Consider the following 13,730-nt stretch of genomic DNA (forward strand, 5'->3'; position numbering starts at 1 on the left):
ATGGAAGGGGAAGGCCTCTCTGGGAAGACGTTATTGGAGCTGGGCCCTCATAGGTGCACAATGAATATTTGAAGAAGAAAAGAAAACAGAAAGGAAGGCAGAATGAGAAAAAGAGAAAAAGAAAGGATAGCTAAATAATTTAGTTTGGATATAAAAATATCTTGGCAAAAGCATTCTTCATGCCTGTGGATTCTTCTCTTAAGGTAAAGGACTAGTGACATCCTTACTGGGGCTGCTGATTAAGGGACAAGAATAATGGGTCAAAGGGGATGTGAGTTCCCTCTCTGTGATATAAAATTAGGACATCTTTCATGTTTAAGTGATGAGAAGATGTAGCAAGTCAGAAATTTTTGTTGCATCTGATCTAATAATGAACAGTGTATGGGACCAGGGTGGTCAGGAGGAAGATGAGCCATTGAAGGACAAATGTCCAAAGCTACCCTCTGATTCCACTTTTCAATGCTTCTGGAGAACTAGTTTTTAACATAATGGGAAGGGGATATATTAAAATATTGAAAAAAGCCTCATATTTATCATTGCTGTGAAAGTTTCATTATTTGGGCCAAGTATAAGGCAAGGCCCAGGCTGCTCCTTTGATGACCTGGGCACGTGAGACATGAGGTCAATGAGAATTCCTTCTGTAACTGAGACTAAATCTCCATGTTCTCTACGTAGCCATGAACCCAAAGGGCCTCTGGGTCACCATATCATGGAGATCTTAGTACTGGTATCATTTACCACGAATCTCCAGATCTAGTTCTTAAAATATTCTCATAGCAAGAGGTTAGAATCAGCTTTCATTGTTTTTAAGTTAAAATTGTGGGGGACAGATAGACAACCTTATAGGGAGATAAATCGTACTTCCCTTCTTAAATAATTGTAAAGCATCTGTTGTACATATGACCATGATGTAGATATTAAACTGTCTTTGTAACAGTCTCTTGGATTGACTTGTCATCTTAAACAAAATCTAGGTTTTAAAATAACTATTAAGAAAGTTGAAAGCAAAGAAGATTTAAGAAGGGGAGAAATCACACAAAATATAAGAAGTAAAGGAACACAAGCAGACAAATTAAAAGGAAAGGACTGAATTTGGAGAATACACATAGGACTGGAAGAGTGAGGAGCAGGAAATGAAAGAGATTTCAAGCTGGGAGAGGAATCACATTTGCCAAAACCCTCAGGTGCTCCCGTGAATAATACCCTGAAAGCGCAGATCATCATTAGAGCTGCATTAGGCTAATAACATAGCAACCTTCTATTTTGGTAAAATGCTTGGGTGTAGATAGTAAATTCTTAGATATAGGAAAACATTTTATTTAATTAGTGGAAGTTTGATTATCTCTGGAGGTATTCCATTAGTGTGCCTTGGTTATCTGGGTGTATCCATTATCGAGAGTTTGGCTTAACAAGTCCATTTAGTGAGCTCCATTAAGGTTTATTTTTCTGCTTAACTCCTTGTGGCCAAGTGTCCAGGAACTGGGCTTTAGGGGGTTTCGGGTTTCTTTGCATGTACTTTAGTGGCTTGTCAGAGCAGTTCTAGTCATGGAAAATTTCCCATACGTGGGTGCCTTAGCCCACAGTTAGCAGGAGGTGGGAAATCAGGCGGAGATGCCTTCCAGAGCTGAGGGGGCCTCTTGGCATTTCCCTGGCAGCCTCATGCTTATCATCAGCCAGAACCCAGGCACTCATTAGGCTCTTGATGAAAAGCATTCCAAAGAAAATGCCAGCAAATTGTGCCACTGTGCTGGCAGGAAATGAAAACTGCTCAGAGCAAGTGGAGCCAAGAGAGCTGTTGAAATGAAAGGTAACATCAAGGGTGTGATCACTAACTCACACAGGCACTCAGGATTCAGGATGCAACTTTCTGCTTCACTGGGGAAAGCATGAGGCCCTCTCGTCTGTCAGCTGATGTCAGTTCTATAGAGGGGCTGAGATAGACTGGAAGGTGGGCTCTGTGAATTAAGCTTTGTTGTGCTTGAGTAAATGCTTGGGGTTTGGGTTGTTTTTATTCCTCCAAGAAATCTCTCCTAGGAAAAACAAAAATAAGAAAAAGTTTTTGTTTTTGTGTTTTTCCTGGGCCCAAACGCTTGAAGACCAAATTAAGTAAAAGGAAGATTCCAAAAGCACTATAGGTCCTATTAATGTGGGATCAAAGAGTGTGAAGGAGGAAAACAAACAAACAAACAAACAAAAAAAAACAACCTTAGAATCTGTGAATCTAGGAAGGAACAGATGAGTGGTATTATTATTATTATTATTATTTTAGAGACAGGGTCTCACCCAGGTCTAGCCCAGGCTAGAGTGCAATGGTGTGATCATAGCTTGCTACAATCTTGAACTCCTGGATTCAAGAGATTTTCCCACCTCAGTCTCCCCAGTAGCTGGGACTACGGGCAGATGCTACCATGTCCCACTAATTTAAAAAAAATTTTGTTTAGAAATCGGGGTCATGCTATGTTGCCCAGTCAACTCCTGGTCTCAAACAATCCCCCCATCTCAGCCTCACAAAATGGGATGTGAGTCAAGGCAGTCGGCCAAATTTTAATTCCAAAGGAATTTCTGGTCTGTAGAACTACTTTTATCCTGAGGTTAAAATGGCCACCAAAGCAAGAAAAGGAAATGCTCAACAGCAGGCAGTACCAACACACAAGCAAGACACAGGCACACTGAAATCTTCATGAAACTGGATGTGGTAGGTAGAGTAATGCCGCCTCAAAGATGTTCAGTTCCTGTTCACTGGAACTGTAAGCAGGCTACCTCACATGGGGAAAAATCAAGGAGGTAGAGTAATGCCCCCCGCCAAAAATGTTTAGGTCCTGTTCTTTGGAACTGTAAGTAGGCTGCCTTACATAGGGAAGAATCAAGGTTGTTATTTAGCTGACTTTAAGAGATAGATTATCCTGGATTATCCTAGTGGGCTCATTGTAATATGGAAAAGGAGGACAGAAGCAGAGGTCAGAGTAATATGATATGAGGACTAAGCCAACCATTGCTGGCTTTGAAGCTATAGGAAGGGGGTTACAAGCCAAGGAATGTGGGTGGCCTCTAAAACTTGGAAAAGTCAAGGAAACCAATTATCTCCTAAGGCCTCTAGAAAGAAATGCAGTCCTGCTGACACCTTGATTTCAGCTCAGAGAAAACCATGTTGGACTTTTGACCTCCTGAATTATGTTATAATAAATTTGTGTTGTTCAAGTCACTATGTTTTTCATAACTGGCAATAGCAGCAATAGAAAATGAATAGACTGGTATTTAGAAGATTCATCTGAAGTTCCAAAAAGGAGTTTCCAAGTTCACCTACAATTCTTGCGGCAAAAAGTAAAGTGAAAAAGCAGTGACAAGACCCAAAAGGCACATTGATGTGTTAGAACTGTAAGGCATATTACATACATCATCTTAGGTAATTTTTAAAACAATCTTACAAGGGTGGATTATCATTTCTAACCTGTAGATGAGGATCTTTTTAAAAAGTAAAACAAATCACATCCTTTAACTAATTAAAATGCTTCAGCGGCTCCCCATCTTGCCTACACGACACGAAAATCTGATTTCCTTATCCTCACCTGTAAAGCTCTACATCAGTCATAGTCAAAGTGCAGATTGCTGATGAGCATCACCTGGGACCTTGTTAGAAATGCAACACTCAGCCCCTACTACCGACTTTTTCAATCGTAATCTATTGGGACGGGGCTCAGGAATCAGTTTGAACTTGCACTCCAAGTGATTCTTATACATAGTAAAAAGTTTGAGAAGCACTAGTCCACGTGAAGTACACTTGGCTACCTCTCCAACCAAATCTGATACCACTCTCATCCTTGCTTGTGAAGCCACACTGGCCTTCTTTCATTCTCTAAACATGGTATGTTTGCTCCCATCTTGGGACTACTACATTATCTATTCTCTCTGCCTATTAGGTGCTTCCTGTAGAAATGTGTTTGTTGGCTAATGTCCTTAATATCTTAAGGTTTCCCTGATTGTGAGCTCACTATGGTTCAAAGAAAGAATGCCAATGGGACTGCCTCCCATGTTATTTCATTATGACTTATGTCTATGATTTGAGAAAATTGGAGATCCACCAGTCATGAATAGAAAGCTGGAGATGATTAAGAATATGGATACTAGTTTTTCAACTATGTAGATTTAAGTTTTGCTACCAGTTTTAGCAATTGTAATCACAATGCATTTTTTTTCTTTTTTTTTTTTTTTCTCGAAGAATCTTAGCCTTGTTGCCTGTGGAAAAGCTTTTCGTGCTTGTAAATACCATAATTTTTCCACCTCATAATCTTGAATGCACTGTTCATTTAAAGTTTTTGGGGAAGGGAAAATTTGAAAGGAAAGCAAATCTCAGCATATACTCTCTATATAAGCTAGGTATATGCTTAATTCATGTTAACTACAGCTCCTTTGTGATGGATAAGTATTTATGCTTTTTCAATTCCTTAAGTCTGCCAGTTTTACAATGAGCTCTGTTGTATTTCACAAATCCTGTGGCAAGATCTTTAAGGTTGGCTGTTTTTCTCTTTTGTAAATTCGCTTCATAGATTATTTTTGTAGTGAATGCATTAAAACAGTATCGAAGTTTAATTTTATTGAAAAACACTGCATTACTCAGAGGATCATTTGACATTTTTTATCCTTCACAATAATAAACCCCTAGTGTAACTAGTAAACCCTAGAATGTTGATGGTGTTATAATAGAAAAGTATTTCTCATATAGGACTCCAGGGTGGGCATTTCTGCCCACCTGGATGGCTTTCTTCAACCCTCAGAGCCTCGGAGCCTTCTGCATCTAGCCAGCAAATGAGAAGAGTAGAGAAGGCTCACCTGTTTCTTAAGGCACAGACCTGGAGGTTACTTCACTTTTGCTCATATTCCCTTCATGAAAATATGTCACAAAGCCACAGTTGGATGCAAGATACATAGGAAAATGTCACTGGGTGGGCAGTCATTCCCAGTGACAAAATCACCCTGTGAAAGAGGAGTACAACTATTGGCAGGCAGCCAGCTGTCTCTGAAAACCTATGTAAATTATCCTAATACTGCAATTCTGAATCAAATGTACTGCTCAATCACAGCAAATACATCTCTCTTTCCTGGTTACTACATGTACTTTTTGCCCTTTCAATCGTGCCCTTATTATATACTCCCATAGTACTTAGTATTGCCTTATTTAGAAATTCTCATCATTTTGCCGATTATTTGTTCAACTACGTTGTAAGCTTCTTAAGGGTAAGACCATAGTCACTTTGTTCACTGCGTCACCAGTACCTGTACCCAGTAGAGTGCCTGCCATAGTGCTTCGCATATGGTAGTCTTAAGAAATTATTTTGAACCGAAGAATGAATGAACTAAATTTCTATTGCAATACATTATTTCTCATGATTTGTCCTATGTTGTAAGCTACTTCCAATAATTTTTGGATTTGAGAGTAGACTGAATAACTTAAACAAAATTTAGGACTCTTTGTTCGTTGTATCTTTTCATAAAGGGAATGATGCCATTGTCACACTCCTGAAGCATTATAAGAGACCTCAAGATGAATTGCTCTGTAATGAATATTCTCAGCCTGGAGGAGGTACCCTTTTCTTATTCAGTTTTCATTGTTGTATAATATTGTGCCTAAAGGTAAACCTGTGTTTCTGTTACTATCATTCTGGGGCTAGGGAGGAGGGAATAGCCTATGTCAGATTAGATTTATTTTAAGTAACCTTATGTCTGGGAGAGGCTGAACGTAAGGAAGCCTCCATTTCAGCTATTTTCTAACTCACCAATCTGCAGCTCCTCCAAGTTTAACATTTCCCAGACTGGATGTTTATGAGGCTTGTGCACGACTAGGAAGGCCTGGATAAGCTAAGAGCAGTCGTTTTCCATTTCAGTAATCTATTACTGAATACTCATATCCAGACACAAATCTGCTAGAGTCTGCTACAACTTGGATTTTCTGAAAAATCTTTTTATGCACTTTCTAAATAAACACTTGCAGTACAATTTCAGTATCCAGAGAAAGATTTGGGCCTGAAGCGATAGTTTTACTTGGTTTCGTCACCTGCTTATTTTTATAATGTTGAACTTTTATGTAGAAAAAAACTGATTGCTACTTTCAACTCTATTATATAATTTAATTTCTAGATGGCTCCTATGTGTCTGTTCCATCCCCCTTGGGGAAGATTAAAAGCATGACAAAAGGTACTAATAATCTGGGACAATTGTTATATTTCATTACTAAGGATAACTATTGCTTCAAATATAACGTTCAATTTTGTCTTACATATTACAAATGATGACTATTTTACAAGCAAAACAAATATTATCGACAGACCATTCTTTTCATAATTAACCTTACCTTTTATTTCCTTTCAGTGCATGAAGATATAATAACAGTGAAAATTTCACATGACTATTAAAGAAAAATCAAATTCTCACAGGACTGTTTAGATGTTTCTGTTTTTTATAAAAATGAATTATAAATATTAATATTTCTTTAAGAAGAATTGGGGCTAGAAAACATGTATGAAAAATATATATTATTTTTCAAAATATCCCCAATAAGTAATATTTTGGGACCTTTTTTGAATGTATGCTTCACACAGAGATGAATAACATTGGACCAGGAAAGTAAAAACTTTGATTCGAATGTAAATATATATTTAACTATTTGGAATTTAAAGTCTTTTAACAGTATTTTTTTTTCTTAGTGTTTCCTTAGAATAATTCGTAGGCTTATTTCCTGTCATTTAATTGGCATCCCTTTGAGATTAGTTTATGGATATTTGGCTAAGCCTATTGGAATAGACTGAAGAGAGTTACCAGATCAGAACCTTTCTCATAATGTGATATGGACTGGACTCCAGGGTTGCCATGTCATGCAGGCAAGCTGGTTGGTGATCAGATCAGGAATAAACCCTGAGCGCTGGTAACAAGGAGTGAGGAATCAAGACATAGAACTAACGTGATTTTAATGCAGCGGGGCAGGGATCATTTTGGTTAAGGTTTTAGCATCTTCAAATAGTCAATTACAGTTGGAAAATTTAAAATTAGATGTTATTAGGAAATTATGTTTTTTGTTAAACATATATATGCATGTGTATACACATCCACATGTGAGCTTTTCACCTTAAAAAATAAAATGACAATTTCTATTTGCAGAGAAGGCAGATATTCTCCTCCTAAGAGCAGGATTGCCTTCACATTTCCATCTTCAGCTCTCAGAAATTGAGTTCCATGAGATTATCGGCTCAGGTAACTTAAAAAAAAGTAAAGGTCTGGTTTAGTTGAATGAGTTCAAGTTAATATGTGTTTATTTATTTATTTTAAACAATTGTAGGTTCTTTTGGGAAAGTATATAAAGGACGATGCAGAAATAAAATAGTGGCTATAAAACGGTAAGCAAGCAAATGAAAAAAATTAGCATCCAGGTGAAATTGTGACCTTTGAAAAGCATATGCATGGCAAGCCCCTTCTTTGGATCCATCTGTTTACTGAGAATTTTCTGTTGCTGCCATTTCCAGTTATCGAGCCAATACCTACTGCTCCAAGTCAGATGTGGATATGTTTTGCCGAGAGGTGTCCATTCTCTGCCAGCTCAATCATCCCTGTGTAATTCAGTTTGTGGGCGCTTGCTTGAATGATCCCAGCCAGTTTGCCATTGTCACTCAATACATATCAGGGGGTTCTCTGTTCTCCCTCCTTCATGAGCAGAAAAGGTATGGGTCTTTTGTTCTGATTTATCCTTGGACATACCATTAGAATTTTGGAATTACTCTTGCAATACTTCAGAGGCTTTTTCATTGGATGAGCCTTCACCTTTTGAAATCTGAGTGCTGCTAGCAAGTGTGGCATTTTTAATATTGCTAATAATTTATGCCTAATAATTGTCTTTCAATGAATAGAAATACTCTGTGCTTTCTTAACAGAAATTCAGTTGAAGATAACAAATTTAAGGAATTTAAATTGGAAACTGGAGCTTAAAATAATTAGGCTAAATTTGAAATACTGATAAAGAAGATATATGTAAGCTCAGAATAAAATAAAGTTTAAAAAAAGTGATCTTGCACAAATCCAATATGAATTCACTTCCTGAGTTTATGCATATAGTAATTAGAATGTAGTTTCATTCAGTGATTAAAATGGATTTCATTTTACAATATTACAAAGAAATTAAGTATAGTATTATAAATAAATTATAAAACCAAGTATAATATCTTAAACAAGAGATACCATGTATCTTAACTGATTCATAATTAAGCATTTTCTGATGTAGGAAAGCTATTTTTTCAGATTTGTTGAATTTCTAGCTTAACCCTCAAGAAAGAAAAAATGGTTAAGATTATACAAAATAACAACTCTCACACATCATTTGCTTTTTTGGTATTCGTTTTGACCATTTCGTCTTTGTTAAATCTATTTTTAAATTGTAGGATTCTTGATTTGCAGTCTAAATTAATTATTGCAGTAGATGTTGCCAAAGGCATGGAGTACCTTCACAACCTGACACAGCCAATTATACATCGTGACTTGAACAGGTATTTTTATCCTAAATAATGAACTCAGAAGGGTATAACTAACTGTGAGTTTAAGACAGATTTCAGTGAAGATACATTTTAGACTTATTGCAGATGAGGGTGCTCTGTGGGTAAGAGGACAGGCTACCATAAGCTTATGTGATAGAAAGTTTTGTCATTGTCTTTTAAGGAGTAGAAAGCTATATAACTGCTTCTCAGGGATCTTTTAAATCTATGAAGAATGTTCACAAATATAGTAATATCTGTAAGATGCATCAGCTAACTAGTTCCCAGGTCAGTAAGGTCAGATCAAGCAGTGAGCTAAATGGCTATTAAAAAATGATATGTCTCCTATAAAGTGAAGTGTTGGAGTAGCTCCTGATATAAAATTATCTGAAACGTACTTTGTGCTACCATTTTTGTATTTTTATATTAGTAAATTCAGCTTAACCACAACAGCTTATTTACCTAGTTATCAGGTAAAGAGGATTTCGTGTGAAACAAATATGAAATCAGACTGTTCAGTGGTGGAACCCCAAGGGATCTCAAAACTTTTCCTAAATGGTGAAAACTTTCTCTGAGTAAAGTCCTATAGGAAAGGCCAATATACAAAATGGAGCAGTGTTGGGTGAAGGTAAAGTAGGGAGGAGAAAACTCTATTTACTTCCCATTTCCCACTGCTAAGGAGAGAGATTCCTGCGCCCCCTCTGTGGAAGCCCAAAGGTGCTGTAGAGAATAGTTGGACAAACACTGATTTAGTTTATGAAGCAAGTCAGATTACTCCACATCAATCGCTTTCATTTTATGATAATCAATAAGATTCAGATAAATTGTGTATACAGTCCTTTATAAAAGCCTTACAGTTCTGAAACTACTAAATATTAATTACTTTAGTCAGTCATTTGGTCAACAACTATTTGAACATCTATGTTTAAAGACTATTTCCAGCACAGTAGAGCTTACAAACTGGGATGTTCATACACTACATTTAAGGAGTTTTCACACTCTATGTAGAGGAGAAAAATACTTACCTAAATGCATTTTAGGTATAAAATAATAAGTTATATACAAGATATAGTACAAAAATTTCAGAACAAGAATATTAATTGCTTCTGAGGATTCTAACGACAACTCTGTGGAAGGGATGACATGTGAGCTTGGTCCTGAAAGATGGGTAGAGTTTGGAAGAGCATCCTATAGGCTTATGGAAGACATTAATAAAATCATAGAGATTAGAAAGTTAAAGGTATATATAGGAACTATAGTTTCATTTTAGTGTACAGAGTGTATAAATGTATGTAGTGTGTATAATGTATGAAGTGGACAATTGGGAAAAAGTATAGAAAAATAGAACAAGAGCACAGACACCAGTGAATGCTATTGCTAAGGTATTTCAGATTTTTTTTCTGTAAGGAGACAATGAAGATGTTTGAGCTGAAAATCACAAATTTGGAGCTATATTACTGAAAGATTAATCTGGCATCTGGTAAAATATCAACTTGAAGGGAAAGTCAAGAAACTAGTGAGGCAGTTGTTGCAGTAATCTAGATAAGAAGTAATGAAAAGCAGAATTTCACTAGTGGCAGTGGAAATGAAAGGAAGAGGCATGTCAACTTTAAATAACAAAATACAGAGTTTATTCAAGCTCAGAGCTTAAGGATCATTACTCATGAGCATGGATTCAAGTTGTCCTGAATACATACTCCCATTAGCAGTGATTACAAGTTAGTTTTTAAGAAAAAGCAGTTTTTAAGTTGTTTACCAAGAATTTACATTAAAATAATATAAGCTTTTGATTGACTATACCTTGTTCTTTAATCAAAAATTATAGGAACATAAAGATAATGGGTAACACAGCTAGTCAGGAACAAAATGTCTTTACATTATTGCCCCAGGGGAATGGAGATTGGAGACATGACTAAAGTCCCATGCTCATGTCTCTCTGGGCCTGATAAATTTTGTGTTGCTCATACTGCTTAGACTGCCCTCAGCTATTTTTCTCTTCTCAGATAGATATGAAAGATTGGAGAGATAAATCAGATACGTGAGTGGCAGAATCTTAGATATTGAATGTAAACATATATAAGTCCCAATCTATTTGTAATTATTTACTAGTTTTCACATACAAGTCATTTCTTAATTGTTAGCTATTAGTTCTTTACCTTTCTTAATTTCAAACCAAACATTTACGTTAACAAACATTTAACTGTTTCAGAAACAGATTTAGATGACAAATTAGCATAATATAAACTGATGATTTTGTGTTTTAAGAGTATTATCTTTCCATCCCAAACATTGTTGCACATGGTGTTAAAACAAATGAGTAATCATTGCAATAAGTAATCATTGCAAGTTTTCTCTAGCTGTAACTCTTCATTTGTGGGGCCATTATATATTCTGTTGCCCTGTGAGTTATGTGCAAGTTGTTACCACCAGTTGTTGGGCAGGACCAAAAATATAAATGTTGTTTAAAATAAAAACAGAACATTTACTATATAGCCAATATAGGTTTATATCTACAATTTGTGCTGCCTCTAATCTAACCTAAATGCTTAATTGCATCAAAAAGTTTTAAAATTTTATGAAACACCATTTTGTAGGTGCCTTCATTATGACAGAGTCCAAAACTATTGTATCAATTATTTGTAGACCATTTTCTATCAATCTTTAATCTGGTAACAACAGCAAAACATTGTTTTTCAGATGCATGCATATGTAGCATTGTACATGGCTCAAAAGAGCCTGGGTCCTTTCCCTCAGAGAGCTTACTGCACTACTTGGCTGTATAAGACATATACCCAGAAAGCAACTCAAGTTCCACTTTATATAGAAAATAACTAAGGGTCAAAATGATGAAATAGTGACTTTCAGAGGATTTCAAATAAGTCAAAGATGAAAGTGGAGTAGAATGCTTCTTAGCGTATGTGGAGCTAAACGTAGAGTTTGAAGAACAGGCATTAATCTTTTCTCAGGGTTTTCACAGCATACTAACCTCTGCTTTAGCATAGTACCTGGAAAGTCTCACTCAAAGAAGTAGAGAGAAAGATGCACATCAGAGATTGGGAAACTCGTACACTTATTTGCATTTGTATTGACATGGTCTGTTTATACTTTTATATTCCCCATTAGCCTGGACAAGTCAGGGTTTCAGGGTCAGAGACTGCTCTCTTCATCTCACATTTTCTGAACTGAGCATTGTGTCTTACACAGAGAAAATGTCTAATTAATATTTTTTAACTGAACCAAATTCTTGTGGCATTTCTATGAATGTCATTTTACAAAGCAATGACCTAATTGGTGTAAGTATGACTACTTGTGTATAGCATCCAACTTGCCCAATAACTTTTATAATTTTAAAGGGAAAAGGATGTTTGAGCCCACAGGATAGGGCACTTTTATATTTGAGTTTGTGGTTGTTGCAATTATTTGAGTGGAAAAAAAAAAAAAGAACTCTATTTTTCCCATGGCAAGCAAAGCCAACTGAGGGTTTTACCTTCCAGTTCTGAAAGTTAATTTTGATCTTCAGTAAATGCCCCTTGGTATCTGCAGGAGATTGGTTCCAGGACCTCTCAAGGATACCGAAGTCTGAGAATGCTCAAGTCCCTGGTATTAATCACTGTAGCATTTGCATATTTCCTATGCACATCCTCTCCTGTTCTTTAAATCATTGCAAGATTACCTATAATATCTAGTACAATGTAAATGCTATGTAAATAGTTCTTGCACTGTATTGTCTAGGGTATAATGACAAAGGGAAAAGAGTCTATACGTCTTCAATACAGACACAATCTTTTAAACATTTTTTTTGATCCATGGTTAGTTGAATCCACAGAAGTGAAACCTGTGAATTTAGAGGGCCAAGTGTATACACTAAGGAAAAGTTCAAGGAAGGAGTAAGAAAGTAGTTATTTTCAATGGAAATGATGATAATGATAATACCTACCGTTTATTTTTCACAATATGAAAGGAGCTTTGCTAAGCCTTTGTCATGCTTTCATTTAACCACACAACTCTAGGGGACAGTTATTATTATTTCCGTTTTAAAGACAAGGAAACTGACTAAAGAGACTAAGTCTGTAGTATTCTGTATCTTCTACTGTAACAACAACAACAGCAAAACCACGTCAGAAGAGAGAGATGGAAGGAGCATATTGATGATATTGAATGGGCATCAGCAATATTTATCAACCTTACTCTCTGTACTTTAATCTTTTAAAAAGTCAATTCCTGTGACCCAAACAATTTCTCATATCATCGTCTTATGCTTCTGTGTTCCTGCTTTATTTCTTCTTTCACACTCCATGTTCTGCTGGTGTGGAACAGATGTTGCATAGAAAGCATGCAGATAGGTTTTGTTTGGCCCATAGTGTTTAAATATTTTGAAAATGTTCATAATTCAAGCAGGAATGCACCTCTCTAATTTGCTGTAGACCTCACCACCTACCAACTTATATTTGGCCTAATATATACATTCATTTTGTGGCATTTGAGCTTGCTAGTCATTATTTATAGCTTAAAGGATTTAAAGCTTTTTACTTAATACTAGAAGCCGTGTGTTTTTCTTGGAAAAGTATATTTTTCAAATTGTTGGAGATTGAAGCAGAAACATCACTGCAAACATACATGGATAAAATATATGGTATTCTCCTTGTATAAATATATAGTATTATATATGTTATATTAACACTGTAAGGAATTAAATAGTGATAACCTCCATCACAAGGTGCACATGACATTCACATGAAATATGTATATGAAATCATTTTATAAACTGTGAAGCACCATACAAAATGCATTTTTTATTACTCTTAATCCCTCATTTGTTCCCTTTAATATTGGGGATGGAAAAACACTCCACAATTAAAACCACCTTTGCAAAGAGTATAACTGAGAAAATTATGACTGAAAGATCTGACTTGACTCCACTTTGCTACTAACCTGCAAGCTGTTCTTGTTCATTCCTGGACATAGTCCAAAATAACTTTGGGAGGAACTTGAAACTAAGACAATTATAGCTCTTTCCCAACACAAACCTCTTTCCTGCCTGGGGACTAGACTGCCTTCACAGGACTAACAAATTAGCCACAAGATTAGAAATAATGGTTTAGGAATCACATAGCTGGAGGCTGCAAGATTCGAAACCTCCCCAAATTGCTTCTGGGGATAACATCACTATTGCAAAACCTAAGATCAGTGCTTGAGGTATTTTGCTGATGCTGTACAGCA

At 36.1% G+C, this 13,730-nt stretch overlaps 1 protein-coding gene across 9 annotated transcripts in view; it reads left to right on the forward strand.

Annotated features, from left to right (window-relative positions):
* The window catches only part of LOC101000074 (serine/threonine-protein kinase TNNI3K), a 309,317-nt gene that overhangs the window by 127,497 nt on the left and 168,090 nt on the right, over positions 1-13,730 (forward strand). For 8 of the 9 annotated variants that reach the window (XM_021943016.2, XM_017962538.3, XM_009211007.4 and 5 more), the window contains 6 exons: positions 5,492-5,578; positions 6,133-6,189; positions 7,150-7,242; positions 7,328-7,385; positions 7,512-7,706; positions 8,421-8,525. In XM_021943016.2, the coding sequence (XP_021798708.1) occupies positions 5,492-5,578; positions 6,133-6,189; positions 7,150-7,242; positions 7,328-7,385; positions 7,512-7,706; positions 8,421-8,525 (595 nt within the window). The remainder of the gene's footprint in view (positions 1-5,491; positions 5,579-6,132; positions 6,190-7,149; positions 7,243-7,327; positions 7,386-7,511; positions 7,707-8,420; positions 8,526-13,730) is intronic. The other variant, XM_017962535.3, reaches the window with a different exon arrangement.

The sequence above is a fragment of the Papio anubis genome, chromosome 1 (genome assembly GCF_008728515.1).
Source record: "Papio anubis isolate 15944 chromosome 1, Panubis1.0, whole genome shotgun sequence".
NCBI lineage: Eukaryota > Metazoa > Chordata > Mammalia > Primates > Cercopithecidae > Papio > Papio anubis.